Raw genomic sequence first — 18,511 nt, forward strand, 5'->3', positions numbered from 1 at the left:
TGAATGTTAAGAGTGATGAAGCATTGGTGTTCTTGATTTAGACATATCTTGGAGACATTACTCAAAACTATACTACTACATTTTAATGCATTTTCAAATATCTTTTTCCTCATTTAAAGGACGGTTCCTAACTTTGGTGAATAGCTGTGCTAATGTCTCATGGCATTTATATCTTCTTAATTAATGCTACTACTTTTCATTTCCTTCTCATCTGAAAAAGTAACGCTATATAACAATTATAATCCAACTCTTTTAATTTATTTATTTTACCGCCTGACGTGGCAATTAAAAAATGAATTGATTAAATTCTATTTTTCGAAATATACATTTTTGAGAGGGAATCAGACGAATGAAACCCATACCACGTAAGATAAGTTAAAAGAATTGGGTCAAAAAGGTGGGTTATCTTTCCTTTCGTCATAAATTTACACATGATGCTGCTTCTTTTTGTTCAGCTGCTATGTCAATTAGCAGTAGGAACAATTGTTTAAAAAACAAAAAAAAGGCTAAATGGTCTAAAAAAAATTCCAATTTTTAGCCCTTTTTCGTTTGCACTTTGACATTGTAAAATCGCCGATTTCATCCAAATCTGCACCTTTCGTTTTCAATTGCACCCTCAAACATTAAATTGATCTCTTTTCACTTGAAAAAAGTTCAAATAAATACTTAATATTCTAACATATATTTTAAATAGCGCTTAATGTTATATTTAAAATAAAAAAACTCTTCTTTCCAACAAAAGTTAAAACCCAATAATAATTTTTTATTTAATACAAATAAATATTATTATATTATAAATATAATTTTTTTTGTTTAATTATAACATTAAACACTATTTAAAACATATGTTAAAATATGAAGTATTGAAAAAGAGGTCAATTTGATGCTTGAGGGTGCAATTGAAAGCAGAAGGTGTGAATTTGAAAATGAAAGGTGTGGATTTAAGTGAAATCGACGATTTTACAACGTTAGGGTGCAAACGAAAAGGGGCTAAGAGGTGGAGTTTTTTCAAATCATTAGCCAAAAAATAAAAGCAATAGGAATAATTATTTTGTGCAATTGATGTGCCATGTAATTTTATTACTCATTTCTCGCATTTATTAATATATTTATCCTGTTTTAGAAATGTGTTAATTGTTTAAATTATAAAATAAAATTTATCAACATAAAAGAAGTATATTGTAAAATATGTATAGTCATTCAAAAATATTTCAACTTTTTGATTCTTTCATTTATATCTCAAATGTTTAAAGACATCAATTTTGCCCCAATTTTAATAAATATTTTTTCAATTATAGTCAATTATTAAATTTTTCATTAAAAAAAATCGATTTTTTTTTTCATTTATAGTCCAGCCTTTCTTATTTTCAATAGAAATATATGTATCAAAATAAAAAAAATTGACCATGAATAAAAAAAAATAGAAAAGTTTAGGTTTTTATGAAAAAATAAAATAATTGGCTACAATTACGTATTAAAGTTAATGTTAAAATTGACGCTTTTAAAAGGTTGGCATATAAGTGGAAATATTTGAAAAGATAAAATATTTTTAAATAATGAATTAAGTTAAACTTTTATTATTTCTTTTGATTTTTAGGTATTAAAACTTAAATTCCTTTGGTAAGAGGATTCAACTATAATATCATGTTTTTAAAATTTAAAGAAAAAAATAATTGTTATCTAATTTTCAGTTTAATTATTAATTGAAGGTCTAATAGAGTTAAAAAAAAACCAATAACATAAAGAAATTACATATGTGGTATCTGAACTTTTATAATTTTTAAGATCTAATGTCTTAAAAATAGCATATAACACTTTTGAGGTCAATTATAACCAAATCTTTCAAAATCACCTCGTTTAGCCCGTTTGGAAGTTTGTGTGTCAATTATAGCCAATTTTAAAATAATCGATTTTTTTTGTCAAATTTAAGTCATTCAGGTGGCTGGCACGTTAATCAAAAAATCCAATTATCTTCAAAACGGTTATAATTGACATATAAACTTTCAAAACGAGTTAAATGAGATGATTTCGAAAAGTTTGGTTATAATTGACCTCAAACGTAAAAGACTTTGTATTTTTAAGATATTATATTTTTATATTAGTCTCACCATTTCAAATTTATATCAAATAAGTGTTTTTTGCTATTTTTCGATCATCGGTAATGCTAAAACAGAAATAACTCTCTTTTACTTAAATTTATTCATTATATGATATATATATATATATATACACAATTTTTGCCCTAATTAGTAGTTCGGTGATCCAAAAGTGGCTAAAATACACTTTTAAAAGTTGAAACACTAATTAAAAAAATTCGGACAGTAAAATAGAAGATTTTAAAAGTTTAAACAGTCTGATGTAATTTATCCATAAAAGAATTCCATCTCCCAGCTGACTTTTCTCTTATCATTTATGTGCTCCAACGGCAAAAAAAAAATCAGAATTACGCCAAAACAATAGATTTCCAATATGAACATTTTTATATAATTTATATGATTTTAGCATCTGATTTAGAATCAGAATTAGGCATTTCTCGCCTTCTATATTTTGCACAACTTTGAATATTATTTCTCCTGTTATAGCTACAAGTAGAGGTGTAACCTAGTCTCGAATCAACTAATGAGCTGCTCGACTTTGAGTCAAAAAATATTCAAAATCAACCCGATGTCAATCAAATAGAACTCGAGTTTGAGCTACTCGAGCCAAAATTTGAGTCGAATTCGAGTATCAACATACTCGGCTCAACAAACTTGCCATCCTAATTGAGTTGGTTAATTTATTTATTGTCCTTTATAACTATACATATTTACAATAAAATATTATTTTTATATTAAAAATTAAAATTTAAATATTTAACAATTTTCGAGTCGAGTGGAGCTCCATTCGCAATTATTCTATCGAATTTGAGCTCCCGCTTTTAAAATAAAACTCGATCGAGTTTGAATCGAGCTTCGAGCTTCAAATTTTAGAGTCAGAGTTGTGTTCGAATTTGACATATTTCGACTAGACTCGATTCGATTATACCCCCTAGCTACAGGCAGTGCCGGCTTTCTTTCAAGCAGTACATATATGAAATCTATTAAGAAATACTACTACTTAGTCCTATAATATGGAAAATAGTAAGAAACTTGCTCACAGGAAATTGCATTTGCATGCTTCTATTAGATTTTACCACAGTTGAGAGTTCCGCTTTACATGTATGCCTTAAACTCGAAGGGGAAGAAGCGAAAGGCGAAAATAGAGAAAATGGCACTCTTCAGAAGCTTATACAAGCTCTATCATAATTTCATTTAACTGACCTAAGTGTGTTCACCAAGATCTACACATTTGTGTATGAACATCTCACAGCATTATGCCTGTGAAAGATGCAAAAATATAAGAATCTCATAATTCATCAAAGTGCAGGAACACCGACCAATCGTTCCATTGTTTGCAGTTGATCGTAGGGAGCAATCTGTACCATAGCGAAGTAATCCGATAGTGACTACAAGAGTTCATATCACAAGAAAATAGAACGACAAGAAATTGTAAATTGCAACTAAACAGCATTTTGTTTGACAGGCAAAATCACCTGATTGAATCCATCTGGCCACGTGATTTGCACAGCGTAGTTTCCCATAGGCCGAATTTCTTGCGGTTCAATATCTTCTGGAACATCAGTATACTGCAGTTTTTGCTCTCCGGACCACTCATCCTATTTTGAGCAAAGAAAGGACAAAGAAATAGTCCATACGATATAAAAAGATTGCATTTTCACTTCAACCATAAACATATAATTCACATTTGAAAGGTTATCTATGCTTCATAAAAATAGTCCACATGATATAAAAAGATTGACCAAACAAATGCCAACATACCACACTTTGAGCAGAGCGATCATTTCGTCTTACAGTCGCAGGATGCAAAAGGAACTCTTCATCTGAATCTGGAACCTTCACCTTTATTGCCTTAATTGATTTATCGTACATGACTGCTGTGGACACTAGAATAACATAACAGAATAATCATTCTTTCTAACCAAGATCAACTTGAAAGGGTTTCAATAACTAGAGAAATTTCAATTTTCTGTGTTGGTAACTTAATAAGTAAAGCTTTCAAAAGCACTATCCTTCAGTATTGAGCTTAAAGGAAATTAAAAAGAAAAAACAAATTAGAAACTAACTTTAATGTGCGTAATCAAATGTTGCTTCTTTCATAAACATTTCACCACCTCATTCATCACATTTCTATTAAGATAGCAGAGATAAGTACCTTGCTGACGAATCTTTGCACATTGTTGCACGACACAAATTCCAAGGTCCTGAAATGTCTTGGCAACTTCACCTTGAGGATCAGCTGCCACCTCAGGAATTCCACTATCTCCAGAAGCAGATAGCTATAGAATAGATGAAACCAGGCTTCAAATGGATTCCATTTCAGCATATATTAAAAAAAGTTCAATTTATTTTACGTCTTACGGGCAAATAAGAGAGCAAGGAACTCAAAAAGAAAGCATAGGGATGAGTCAAAATAAAGTATTTGAAACTGAAAACTGCATACAATGCCAAAGGATCGCTTATGGCTTGTTCAGGACAGGTAAATTTGAGAAGGGATTGGGAGTAATAAAGAAGAACACTAGGAACAAAGCCAAAGTACTAAATGGTTCTAACTGAAATCCCTTTGAGAAAATATAAGTTACACAAAAGAACAAAAAGAGCTGCAACAACATGCATGCATCAACTAAGATTCTTGCAGGTCAAAACAATTCAACAATTTCATTATCTAACCAATTGATATAAATAAAATTGATGCACCCAAAGCATATCAGGAAGCTTACAGTTGGCCTAATTGGGAGATCAAACAAATGAGGAATTCCAAACTGCTGTACGACCTGGATATACATTATCAAAGTACATTGACAATGTCATTTCGGATAGATAAGATTAACAATGCCCAACTGATATAAAGAAAATTGAGAAAATGTTAATGTGCATGCCTGAGAACCTGAACCTCTACCAAATGGGTAGTAGCGTTTACCATCAGCATCAAAATGACACATATTCTCAACTACAGCAATGCAAGGCACCTATACCCAATAGACAACATTAATAAGTAAAAATGCTGAAGAAGACAAAGAATATTTCTCCACTATCATGTTTATCTCTCCACATTTTATTTTAAGAAAGAGAGAAAAAGTTTGCAATTCCAACAATATGAAGTAAATTGCGTACATGACATTTTAAAATTATTTTGGAAATAAGTTTTGCAGTGACTTTGAAGAAAAAATAATGCACCTTAAGCTTGGAAAACATCCTGACTCCTTTGGCAACATCAATGAACGCAAGCTTTTGGGGGGTGGTCACAATAACAGCAGCAGTTAATGGGACTACCTGAAATTTTATTTTATCCAACACTAAAATGAGAATGCATTCAAATCATAAAAGCGATTGGCTGGTCAGTAGTGTGTAAAAAGTTGTCAGTATTCAGTTATTGTTTTCCCCATCCATATGCTTCAACAAGAAATTATAGGTAAACTATAACTGAAGAACAATACTAAACCATGTTTAATAAGGTAAATTTAGTTTGAGTTCATGGATGATGGGAAGCAAACCTGGCACAGAGTAAGTTGTATATCACCAGTTCCCGGTGGCATGTCAATAACAAGATAATCAAGCTCTCCCCTGCATTTTGTTTTTTGTACCACTTAGCATCAATGTGGATAAGTAAGACAGTATCAAAGTTCAAATTCCAACTAGCATTTCCAAGAAGCATATAAGTATCATAGAAAACTAAACTAGACTTCAAAGGAACCAGAATCTAAAAATATTCCAGTCCCGCTACACCACAATTTTTTAACAGAGATTCAGGAGCATAACATACCACTCAGTAGTAGTCAGAAGTTGGTCGATAACCCCAGAAACCATTGGACCTCGCATTATTGCACGACCTTGTCCAGCAAATCCAAATGATACCAATTTGACTCCCAAGTATTCAGTTGGAATAATGGTTTTTTTCTCTGGATTCTACAAGAAAATTTTCTGTCAGAAAACTCACACTTATAGAAGTACTCTAAAGTTCTCCATAAATGATTTAAGTTCAATAGCATTACCATCTCTAACAATCTGTTTTCAGGGGAAACCATTGTTGGTAAACTCGGACCATAGACATCAGCATCAAAAATTCCTACTCTAGCACCCATACCGGCCAAAGTATAAGCAAGGTTTACAGCCACAGTTGATTTCCCAACGCCTCCCTGCACAACTTTTCCACAAATGAAAGAGCTGGAAAAAATTAGAAGAAATAAATTGTGCCTAAATTAAAAGAAGTTTTGGCACCTTGCTGAATATCATGAGCGTGAGTTAGTTTACCATATAGAGCCAAGGGACAATTATCAATTATGACTTTTAAGGCCAACTTTGAGCAATCGTTGCTCCACATTTGGGAGTACGAAATTAAAATCCAGTCATGGAACCATAAGTAATTCACATAATAACATACAAAATTGTGTGCCTACCATGGTACCTAAATAATCTTTGAAAAATCCTAATTTGGATAGGCCTTGAATTGCTAGAAAGTTGATAACAAATACAATATAATTTGAGGTGCGTAAAAGTGATACACATAATTAAAATTCAGAGTAAGTCTACCTTGCAACTTGAAACTGCCACAATGTTTGAAATTGTCTGCAAGCCAGCAGGAAGTTGTCCTGCATAAATTGGTCTGGCCGGTTGTGCTGACATAGTTACTTTGACATTCTTGACCCAGGGAAGAGCTGCCACAACTTCATTTGCTTGTTGCTCGAACTGTTGCGCATCAAAAGCTTGTCAACATTACTTCACCAGTAAAAAGACACATAAATTCTATATGCTCCATCCATTCTATGTTTTGTCTTTCAGTAAATTGAAATATTATTTTGGCCTATTTGAAAAATCCATGCTTAAATTTTCATTATTGATTAATTTTGAGTAAGTTTATGAAAACAAATTCTACCCTTCCAAATACATGTCAGTTTCTTGATGAAACAATGATGATTGTATCAATTTTTTTACCATGTCCTTGATCGGACATGCTGGTGTTGTGAGCTCCAACCGAAATGAAACCTGACACAGAACAAAAATCAACAGCATTTTCAAAGGCAAAATTAACATGCAGAATAAAGTTTTAAGGAAGATTCATATTAATGTACAGTTTTCATTAAATATAAAAAACCTGTCCTTGAGCTTCATCAATCTGTAAATCTTTAACAAAACCACAAGTGACAATGTCTGTTCCAAAATCTGGATCTATAATTTGAGACAATGCTTTTAACACATCACTTTCAGCTGTTTCACTTGATATCGTAGAGCTTCCTAAAGGCAAAGCAATCCAATAAGAAAAAAAGATACACAGAGAGTTATATATCATCTATGGTTAAGTACTAAAACACCCTTAAGTTTACCTTAGCATACACTTTAGTTCTTAATGTTTAAGAATTAGCAACTGTATTTCTTGAGGTTTGATAACAGCTATTCTCTGCAATTTAATCACATTTTCAATAATTGAATTTTCAAATTTGACTACGAATCAATCCCTAATATATCAGATTAATTTTCAATTTACACTTTCTGATCAAGAATAACGCAAGGACAAAAGTGCATACTTAAGCAACCTTATCAAGCAAGAAAATGATATATATATACACATATATGTATATTTTTCTTCCTAAAACGTGAAATAATAGTAAAGAAACATATCGAAATAATTCAATAACTAAATATAAACATAATTAAGATAAAAGAGAGACAATATTGTACCTTGTACAGAAGCAGCTTTAGTTCTGAAACAGGCAAAAACGGCGCGTTTTAGCGATAAAGAAAGAGACGAAGTTTCGAGTTTGAGAGGACGATGAAGTGAGGAGTGATCAATGGCAGAGAATTGAAGACATTTCCCTGGCAAAACTCCTACAAAATACAGAGACCAAAAGAATTAATAAGCCACAAGTTGTTAGTATTATGATGATCTGATGGACAAAAGTTACCTGATTTTGATTGTGATTTTAGCTTCTGTGAAGAGGTACATAGTGAGGAAGGTGCATACAGAATCTGCATTCTTTTGTTGGAGGAGATAAAATGGCTGTGCTGTGCTCACTTTTGGTTTGATGAGCCACTGTGAGCCTCATGTTCTAGTGTCTCGGGTGATATGATTGTTTGAAAATGTTTCACTTCAACGACGCCGTTTCTATGTTGTCTGCCACATACTTGCTGCTGACTTGGCATAACTGTTGGCAGATTATGTTATTTACCGTTATAAAAAAAATGAGTAAATTACTTTCGACATCCCCACATATGTTATGATCACATTTTCATCCCCTTTTAGAAAACCAAATGATATAGTCCCTCACTTTTATTATGGTTAAGTTAACGTTTAAGTCCTTTCATTTAGTTTTGGTGTTAATCAATTAAGTCAAATGATTTAACTAAAAAAATAATTAAAATTCAATTTAGTCTTGAACTTTTAATTACATAAATAAAAATATATTTATAATGAGTTATTCAATTTAATTTTTTAACACTCATTAACATTTTTATTTTTTGCTTTAAAAAAGTGAATGAAGTAAAAAAAATTAAGAAAAAATGAGATTATGAAAAAAATTAAGAAAAGTCAAATAAATTAAATTGATGTTATTAAATTTCATAAAAAATAAAAAAATCATTCATATTTGTGTCAAAATTAAATTTGAGAACTAAATTGAAATTCAATTTTTTTTATTTAAATTTTTTGATTTAGTTAACCAACACTAAAAATAAACGGAATGGACTAAAATATTAACATAAATAAAAGTGAAGAATCACATCGTTTGATTTTCAAACAAAAAAGACGAAAATGTAATTTATAATATGTATAAATTATAATTTATGGGTCGGATTCATATAATTCGAATTTAATCTATAGTTTTAAATTACGATTAGTTAAATCTATTTATATACTTTTAGAGTACATAATAAATAAAGGTGAAGATATTTGTGTTTAATTTCTTGTTTCAGTTTCAATATATTTTAATCTTTACTTAAAATCTTATGTTAATTTTAATATATTTCTTATATTAATATTTTTACATTTTATTTTATTTTATTATTTTCACAAATTATGGACCCAGCCACAAGTTTAAAGACAGAATGACCTTTGCTCAAAAAAATATCTTTGGAGGATATTTTCAGATTCAGTTTCTAGAATATAGCTCATGCTTAATGGAATTTATAAAGGGAAAAGCAGTAACTGTAACCCTTAAATCCGTCCGTCCATCCATAAATTAATTAAATAATGTACCCTTCTTTAAATTGAAGAAGGCAACATAATAGATTTATCCGCAAAGACAATGATGGAGGACATGTTCATCATAACTACACTCTACTACTGCTTGTCTTCTTACAAATGCAATTAGCACAGATTTAAGGAATTGCAAATGCCTTTCCACATAATGAAGCTTCACTGGCAAACATCTTTTACAGAATGAAGCCTCTCATCCAATAATAGACTTTTGCCTTCAAAAAATGGGAGCATCTATTTCGCAATCAGCAACCAATCTTTTAGCTGGACAATGATGCCCATATAGCATTAATGAATCACTTTCTAAAGCGACTTAGCAAAATAATACCTGTACAAAGAACGGTGAAACAATCAGAGGTATTTTGTCGTTAGAACGAAAATAATCAACAATCCTGTATTTTAGGATGTGCCATCATCTTTTGTTTAATGCCACAGCTTACTACAGAAACCATTCCGTGGCCTCTTGCTGGAAATCATATCGGAAAATGAGTCGACTAGCTGTCCTGCTAAACTACTAGGATCATCAATCAGGGTCTGGATAAAAGTGTTAACCACTCTGCGTTCTTGTTCTGTTGATCTTAAACTAAACCATGTCAGCAATTTCAACCTGAAATCCTGGGTTATGTGAGCTTCACATTCCAACCATCGAATTATCTTCACACAGTATTCGAAATTCTCATCCAAGCAACCCGAGCCATTGGATACATGGAACGGTGACCCATTTATTAAAGTGCTATCACAATCATGCATCTCCTCGCTGGAATGTGCAGTCCTTTTCCTGCACAACTCTGCTCCAGAATCAACAGCGGGCACTTCTCCGCTTGGCCCATCAGTCCAGGTCTGCGAGTCACCACTACCATGTGATCTTGCTAAACCATTCTTCTTTATTTCATGTGAAGCAGCATCATCATCTGCCTCAACAGTCTGTTCCAAAGTACATCCGTTATCTTCATCCCTCGAGGACTCGAGCGGAGGGGTCAGCTCTTCATTCAAATCAGGCACTGAAACAACATTTAAATCAAGTCCACGAGAAGCAGATGGCAGCTCATCTTTTAAGGTTACAGGTACTGTCACTTCAGTAGCACCACAACATTTTTCTGTATCAGCACTACAAAAACCATCAAAGTTTCCTTGCTCTTGAGCCCAGGCCAGATGCAAAACCTTTGCAAGCTCTCGAACCTTAAAGCCAGACGAATTTGCAGATTTAGTCTCTCTAATTGAGCCACTGACACCTTCTCCTGAGGTATTATTTTCTTTCTTTCCATTTTTGGCAACTGAAGAATTAGGATTCTTGTGAATTATCTCTATGCTCTTGGTAAAACACATAGCCTCAGAGTGACCAAAGTCGCCAGCTTCAGTATATGAAACAATCCGAAAAGTGTACTCTGTGCAGGGCTGCAGATTGGATATCAAAATCCTCCTCTGAGCTCTTGGAAACACACAAATAGGATCTTTTGTTGGCACCTCTTGTCTACTCTTGCGATACCAGAGCTTGTAGCCCTTAATTTCATCAGATGATGGATTAGACATTTCAATTAAAATGATAACGACAGAAGTCGATTTCACTTCTTCAAATAAGAACCTGCAAGCCGCAGGAAGTGAATCCTCTGCGGAGAAATTTTTTTTGTTATTCATTTCAGTGAACCATTAATGCTTGTTATTTACGACATTAGAAGCAGAAAGCTGTAATACAATCTAACCTCTGCAGTTCGAACTCCCATTAGATATGGTAGCCAACCACTCTTCAGCTTTGCCAATTGCAAGAGAACAAAGTTTCTGCACACCACCAGCAATAGGGAGTCTGCTGACAATACCACGTGCCATTTTGGCAGACACACCGTTCAGAGGGCCCACCTCTGTTTCTAATTTGGCCTTCGCATCTACCACGATTTCATGCAGCTCTTTAAACCTTGAAGTCCCATTCAATAACCTGTAACTTAGGTAAATCCTATAACAGAGCACATCAACACGGCGAGCATCCTTGGCCATGATTAGCTGCTTCTTCCAAGATCTGTCAGTATAACGTATTCAGGGACAATACCAATTACAAAAGAAAAAGATTTATACAGCAACCCATTGCATATCCCAACAAAGGAATGCCATCTCATTATTACAAAAATTATTTTTCTGCAGTAAGGATATATTATGGAATCGGAGAGATATACACCTATATCTAACGGAATGTGAACACCCTTTCATGCTAAAAAAGCAGTTCCTTCCACACAGGTAAATAGGTAATGCTACATAAAATGATGGCGTAGGAAGATTCCGAAATATACAAATAGAATAAAATTGGGCATCTAAGAAACCTTAACTTATGCATGATTGATAACGCACCTGACTGGAAAATATATTTGGGCAGATAAATACATCAAAACAAGCATGGAATTTTACGTACCCAAGTATCCCGGTAACTTTACCACAAGAAGCACAGCAATAACTACCGTCTAGCTGCATCAGTTGCCCCAGATCGACAACACCCACCTTTTCACGCTGAAGAGCACATTCAATATGACATGATAAGCCACATGAGTCCCCCTGACCTTTGTCAGAAGTGCAAACCAACCAGAGACTAGGGTCCTTATTATCATCAAATAAATGACAAATACAGCAAGAGCACCTCTTGCAAAATGTGTCATCAATAGATAGAACAGCTCTACAAGCAGAATTTTTACATATCCATGAGCTTGAACATCCAAAATCTGATGGCTGCTCTGAAGTGGGCAAAAGACGTGTTGGGTTTTCTGCCTTTCTTTGTTGCTTCTTAGAGGAAGGCTGATTGTTGGGACTAGAAGAAACTCTTTTCAAATCCTGCTTCTTAATTGCTCTACTTGTCTTCATCAATTCTGTTGCTTTGCTCTTAGAGGAAGCTGTGTGCTTCTTGTCCTTATTGAAGCAAGTTTGAAGAAGCTCCGTTTTTGGGCCAGAATTAAGAAATTCTTGAAGGAGTTCTGGACTTCTTGATGCATCGTCTGAATTCCCATTTTTCTCGGGCGTGCTTTGCACGCTGGAAGAAAGGCTTTGAACACCAGAAACTGGATTCACAACAAGAGACCAAATGAAAAAAATGAGAATCTTTTCCAGAAACTCACATTTTCACCACATGTGTGTAAACATCTAAGCATAAAGATGTCCTGCAATAATATTAAAGTACATAAATTTTACTCTCAGTAGCTCGACCCATTTTGCTGCAAACTTGTCATCTCTGTAGATACTGGGTAAAACAGCTGCAAACTTATATGCACTGGGCTAGACTGCCTTTGCCTATTAATCAAAGTCAATTTGCAAAAATCTATAAAAGGACAGCCTAACAACAATTTCAAGGATTAGGTAGCTGATAGTTCATTTAGCTTATGCTGACAGGTGATCACCATGTATAGCAAGGAAGAGGAAATGAAAAGTTAAAAAAATCAATATGGACACAAGTATAAAAAAGAAACAAAACATCATCAAATTGAAATGAGTCCTGAAGCAAAACCAGATGCAAATGTTTAATAACTAGAAACCCAATCAGGACATATTCCGACTCTAGTAAACTGCATATTTCAAAACAGAACCAGGTACTTTTCTAATTGGATGATGGAGTACATTTGAGAATCTCAAGGAAGAAAGATTAAAAGGATAAGCCAGAAGAAAATCAAAGAGTAAGCATGAAAATCTTCAAGCAATAGCTTAGCTTAACTAGCTCAACTCTTCTTGGGGCACAATTAAATGTGTCACGTTAACTAAAATTTGAACAAATAGCAAGGGCGAAGTAAAGAAAGGTGTTTATCCGGACTCCCAATAATGAAGAAGATTTAATGACCATGAATCAGAAATAAGGAACAAACTAAAATGCAGATTACACTAAGGCCATGTTTGGTTCATGTAATGAAATAGTATGGTATAGAATAGCTATTCCATAAGGAATGGAATAGCCATTCTTTAGTTTTTGGGAGGAGTACTTATTTCACAAAATCATGGATAACAACACAGAATAATTATTCCATTCCGCACCTATTCCATAAACCAAACATGGCCTAATCTAATTTGCATTCTACACTGAATAATACAGTACCATATCTTTGCTAGGTCTTTATACATCTTCTCAAGTGCCTAGAAGTTAGAACATCCAAACACAGCACTTGACAAGTTAGCTATTCTATAATTCTTCATTGATCATACAAGCTCAGTGAGCTTGGTAATGCCCTAATATAATCTCCAATGCACACTTCTATTTCAGATATCCAATTTCAACTGGTTTCAAATCACATATGAGAGAGGAAAAAAAAACATTGACCAAACCATATAAGAAGCTGTAAGATGTACGATAAATTGAAAAAACAGATAAAGAAAACACCTTTAGCTAGAAATTTATCCTCTAAATCCATTCTTCAGCAGTAACTTTAGCGGCCCTGCCTGCAACATTGAATTCAAAACACCAAAATCATCTTCTTCAATTTTTGACCAGTTCCTTTGAATATAGAAAACATTAAAAAAAAATTTACTTATCCATACTCAAACTGAATTTTTTCACTTACAGTCTCAATAAATCAGATTTAAAAAAAAAAAAAAACTACTGTGCTTAATCAACTTAAAACTTTTTACAAGTGTGAATTCAAAACATTAATTTTCTTTTCTATTATCTTGTTTTGCACATTACAAATAATACATTGCATGTTAAAAAAAATCTCGCATATTCAACGTAGGCTTAATTTCTTTGACATTTTTTTTTCTCGCAGCAATGCAGCTAATAGTTTTAAAATTTAGCACAAGAGAAAAAATACAGAGCAATAAAACAAGATTAACGTTTCAACTTTCAAAACCGAAACATATGCATGCACAAAATTTCATGAGAGACAAATCAATGGTTACTCAGAATACAGTAAACAACTCCAGACGACAAAAGCTTCATCAAAACGACATGAAAAGCGTGCTTTATAAACTCAAAAAACAGTTAATCATGCGTACATTGTTTGAATTGAACGTGAAAAATAATGATACCGGAAACAGAAAATTAAACGAAATTAAATGAATAAATAAAACGATAAAAAATCAAAAACAGCAAACTTAAGAGCAAAACCGAGGAAATTAACAACACGGCAACGGATCTGAAAAGTTCAAAACGCAAACTTCAGAATCGAAACGACAAACAAGCAAAGAGAAGAAATAAAGGACACTACCTGGTAGATAATGGGAGATGAATCTAGGGTTTAATGGAACCAAACAGGCAAAGAATTTCGCTTTGAAGTGACCCGAATCCGAATCCGAATCCGGAAAGAAACTTCTCCTGAGCTTTCTCTGCTTCTACGTTAAAAGAGAGGCTTTGTTTGTGCGAATTATTCACGTTTTTTACAACTACTATCAGCTACGACGATGACCAAAATTGGTTAAAACAGACATTCACGCGCGAATTATGCGCGTGTTGGCACACCTTTCAGGTCTGTTGTTGTTGTGCCCTGCAGAAAGGAAAAAGTACGTGAACCACTGACTTTTTGTTTTAATTGGAGCGTGATTTACACTGTAAATACGCTTGGTAATGGATTAATGACTAATCAGATGCATGATATTCTGAAATTATTTAATACTAATAAATTGCGTGGAAAATCGAATCTAATTTGATGAAATATGAACCGCTGGACTAAATAACGTTTTCTTCTTTGGGTGTTAGTGTGAATTAGGGGTGTATAATTGGCACGATACAATAACACGATTCGCCTAACACGAAAAATTGGCGAATCCGGATTGAAATTTAACCGGTTCATGTCATAAACGTGTCAACCTGTTTATAACACAAAATAAATGGATCGTGTCATGGGTTGACTCGCGAATCCATCTAACCCGCCTAACCCGTTTATAAATTATATTATTTACAAAGAATATAGAAATAAAATAGTTATAATTAATAAAATTATTAAATTATTTAAATTATAATTATATTAATTAATAAATATAAATTTTATATTAAATTTTTATAATTAGAGTATTAATTGATAAATTTGAGCTTAAAATTATATTTTTATGGTTTAAATATTTTTAAATGTTAAATGGGTCGTGTTAGTCGTGTAACGTGTCTTGTTAGGGTTGAAGATTTTGACACGATTGGTTAAACAGGCCGTGTTCGTGTTTACTCTAATCGTGTCAACATAGTGAGTCGACACGACACGTTTACGACCCGCCAATCTATTTTAGCACCTTTAGTATGAATCTAATTTTGTTGTCATTAGATTATTATTGACTAATCAAAAAAACTTTGATGTATTTTTTATATTTACATCAGTTGGTTCGATGGGGTATTTAATAATTTTAAAACTTATTGTTGAAATATGCATATAATTTTTTTGTATTATAGTAACTCTGTGAGTGGAGTATTTAGATGAAGAATAATTTTATTGTCATTTTCTAATTAAAAATATAATTCAATTACGATTAATATTTATGATGCCATATGAATTATTTATTCTTTATAAATATTATATCTTATTCATCTTTTATAATATTATCAAAGAACCGAATAAATAATATAAATAAAACATTGACATGAATAAGAAAAAAAAATTATGTGTGGGATGTGAGGAATATAAGTTAATCCTAACCACTTTGGGTTATTTCATATAGAGAGTTAAACAGTTTGGGGTTTTCTTTTAAGCGCATTTGTGAGCGGAACGGGGTGTGGATGCCGCTCGCCCAAACTTATGGCAGACCTATATTCTGAAAAGATTTGAAAAATGGAGTCGCCACCTAGTTTTGATTGAGAGATGTCTTTTATACCGACTAGATAACCTTACTCGGAAAAATGAGGAGCAGCAACTCCAAAAAAATATTTTTTCGATAAAAGTTCAAAAAATTCCCTCATTTTATTAGTGTTAGATTGTAATTAATTAGTGGCTAAGTGTGATTAATTAGTGTTGATTATGATTAATTAGAAACTAATTAATGTAAACTATGATTAATTCAACTTCCATTCTCCAAAAAGGACCTTTTTGAGCCGGTTTACACAAGTTCATGGTATAAGTGATCCGGTTTTCTAGTTTTGGACTTTTTTGATACTTTAACGCAAGTTCAGGGGTGAAAATGATCCTTTATTCATTAAAAATTGCTCTTGAACCCTATGAGTTCGGGAATAATCAATTTCAGTATGTTAAACTTGCAAATTGGTTCATAAACTTTTAAAATATTGCAATTAGTCCAATTTCTAGACTTATATTATAATTTTTTTGAATTTTTATAAGTTATTTATGGCTAATTATGTTGCAATCTCTCAAGTTCGCAGTTGTGCACTGATCACACCTGCTTGAATTCAAACTAACATATCGATATCTCTTCACCCGAAAGAATTTCTTTAGATTTCATCATTGAACGCTTCAGTCCCTTATCATTTTTTACCTGTCCGGAAAATAAATGTCTTCAACATATTTACTAAAAATATTCTCTATTTGGTAATTTTTCACCAATTTAGTACTCCTTTGATGATTAGTAGATGACTCAATTCTTTTTCATGTATATGTATGTTTTAATATCGAACCACATATATATCTTGTGTTATTTATTTATTTTGTTTATTGTTTATTGATCAAATCCTAATTAAATACATACGAAATGATTTGAATTTCACTGCACATACCAATTCGGTCACAACAATTGGTACCATAAATAAATAAATGGTATCAATGTTACAACACTTGTATTAATATATCTAAAATATATTTATTAAATAAATGACTCATATATTTTATTATACTTTTGTTAAATTAGTAGCTCAAAATAAATTTTAAAGTGTGTATAAAATTATATTTAAGACCAAAGTTTCTTAAAATTGTTAACTATGAATATAATAATTAATTAATCTAAGTCATTTACTGATTTAATTAAAAATATTTATTTTAGTTAAGTAGTTTTTTAAAAAAATCAGTAAATAATTTAAGACAATTTAAAATAAAATTATTCTGTTAAATTAGAGCATAAAGTTGATTGATCTTAGATTATTGTAATGAATAATATCATGCCAATTTTATTTAAATTAATGGTATATAGTGTATATAAAAGAAATCTATTGTGCTATAATGAATCGATAGGATTCTGTAGAAATAACAAACGAAGGGGGGTGAAGCCCCTCTCTCTCAAATAGAAAACCCTAGCCGTCAAGCGTTTCTTTTTTGTTTTTCGCTTCGGCTGCCGTCAATGGTTTATTTTTGCCGTTGGCGGTAGCCATTTCTTTTTTATTGCTTTAGAATAAAATAAATGACTGACTCCTTTTCATCTTTTTCATTTTGGTGGGTAAATCTATCGACGAGGCGCATTTCAATAGATGTACCAATAAAAAATCAGAGATGGATCAAGCCCTTTCAAGATTGAAGATGAAATCGTTATAGGTTATATTAGTTTTTTTTTTGATAACTATTTTACAGTGATTGTCTTTCTTTTTTGAAAGTTTTGTTGTTCTTTCTATATGAAAGATTTGTTGTTTTTTATGAAGAGTTTGTGAGTCTTCTGTTAGACAGAAAACGATTGGATCTTATTGTGTAAGAGCGGTTATGTAATTTGATTTTGTTTTGTAAGGCGATCTGCGAATCAAGGTTTATATCTTGTTCCATGTCAGGTCATTAGAAACGGTTATACCCTTTCTGAATTCTTACACCTGTAACTGCTCTTTATTATTAATGAAAGATTATTCGATTGTCAAAAAAAAAACAAACGAAGGGGGTAACACTAACACGTGTTGAATGAAGAGTTAGGAATGAGTCAAAAGGCAAAAAGAAAGAAAGAATTGGCATGACATGTCAAACAAAGAGGTGTGGTGCTTTTTAGGATTCCATTTTCAACACTTTTTTTTTTCTTTAGTAGCAAAATTACAGTTGGGTTTATATTAACCTTCCATCTATCATTTCTTGTTGAATACTTTTGAATGGTTTTGGTTATTTTGAGTCCAACAAAAAAATTAGTCCGAAATCGTTGAATGTGACTATGAAAACTGCAATTATAGACAAAAGAAAGTGTTAAAGCTGTTTAAAATATAATTGAATTATTTTAAAAAATTAAGAGTATTTTAAAATAAACTATGTATTCATTTTCTACAATAAATATTAAAAATATTATTATTTGTTTCTAAAAAAATTAATAGTTCGATGAATTTTTTCCAGATAAATCAAAAATAAATATTGGTTTGATTCTCAAATATAAATAGTTAAAATTTCCTCTTAACTCATATTTAATTTGTAAACTGCATTAATTTTATTAAATGTTTTTT

The 18,511-nt window shown here is 32.1% G+C and overlaps 2 protein-coding genes across 3 annotated transcripts; both read right to left on the reverse strand.

The window, feature by feature from the left end:
• Window positions 1-3,132: 3,132 nt before the first annotated feature.
• Window positions 3,133-8,137, reverse strand: LOC126664931 (fe-S cluster assembly factor HCF101, chloroplastic). Its single transcript, XM_050357565.2, has 15 exons — window positions 7,997-8,137; window positions 7,773-7,919; window positions 7,189-7,328; window positions 7,029-7,079; window positions 6,627-6,782; window positions 6,089-6,232; window positions 5,860-6,002; window positions 5,591-5,660; window positions 5,274-5,369; window positions 4,976-5,065; window positions 4,817-4,870; window positions 4,252-4,375; window positions 3,858-3,982; window positions 3,572-3,694; window positions 3,133-3,454 (listed from the first exon to the last, which is right to left on the reverse strand). Exons 1-15 carry the CDS (start codon window positions 8,064-8,066, stop codon window positions 3,395-3,397), a joined length of 1,593 nt encoding a protein of 530 aa, XP_050213522.1. The 5' UTR covers window positions 8,067-8,137; the 3' UTR covers window positions 3,133-3,394.
• A 1,100-nt stretch (window positions 8,138-9,237) lies between these two features.
• Window positions 9,238-14,647, reverse strand: LOC126657553 (VIN3-like protein 1). Of its 2 annotated transcripts, none has more exons than XM_050352260.2 (5): window positions 14,448-14,647; window positions 13,625-13,683; window positions 11,684-12,320; window positions 10,986-11,296; window positions 9,238-10,892 (listed from the first exon to the last, which is right to left on the reverse strand). In XM_050352260.2, the coding sequence occupies exons 2-5, from the start codon at window positions 13,653-13,655 to the stop codon at window positions 9,709-9,711; spliced, it is 2,163 nt and encodes a 720-aa protein (XP_050208217.1). In that variant the 5' UTR covers window positions 13,656-13,683; window positions 14,448-14,647; the 3' UTR covers window positions 9,238-9,708. The 2 variants fall into 2 exon arrangements, with proteins under 2 accessions (XP_050208217.1, XP_055959829.1); XM_056103854.1 differs by having other exon boundaries at window positions 13,625-14,375.
• Between the last annotated feature and the right edge of the window lie 3,864 nt (window positions 14,648-18,511).

The sequence above is a fragment of the Mercurialis annua genome, linkage group LG1-X (assembly GCF_937616625.2).
Source record: "Mercurialis annua linkage group LG1-X, ddMerAnnu1.2, whole genome shotgun sequence".
Classification (NCBI taxonomy): Eukaryota; Viridiplantae; Streptophyta; class Magnoliopsida; order Malpighiales; family Euphorbiaceae; genus Mercurialis; species Mercurialis annua.

Coding starts and splice junctions, on each gene's coding strand:
- LOC126664931 (XM_050357565.2), bottom strand. CDS start 8,066: ATGCAGATTCTGTATGCACCTTCCTCACTATGTACCTCTTCACAGAAG. Junction 5,661..5,859: donor CTTCTGACTACTACTGAGTG/GTATGTTATGCT, acceptor AACAAAATGCAG/GGGAGAGCTTGATTATCTTG. Junction 4,376..4,816: donor ATCTCCCAATTAGGCCAACT/GTAAGCTTCCTG, acceptor TCTATTCTATAG/CTATCTGCTTCTGGAGATAG.
- LOC126657553 (XM_050352260.2), bottom strand. CDS start 13,655: ATGGATTTAGAGGATAAATTTCTAGCTAAAG. Junction 12,321..13,624: donor GGATAAATTTCTAGCTAAAG/GTGTTTTCTTTA, acceptor TTGTGAATCCAG/TTTCTGGTGTTCAAAGCCTT. Junction 10,893..10,985: donor TGGGAGTTCGAACTGCAGAG/GTTAGATTGTAT, acceptor ATTTCTCCGCAG/AGGATTCACTTCCTGCGGCT.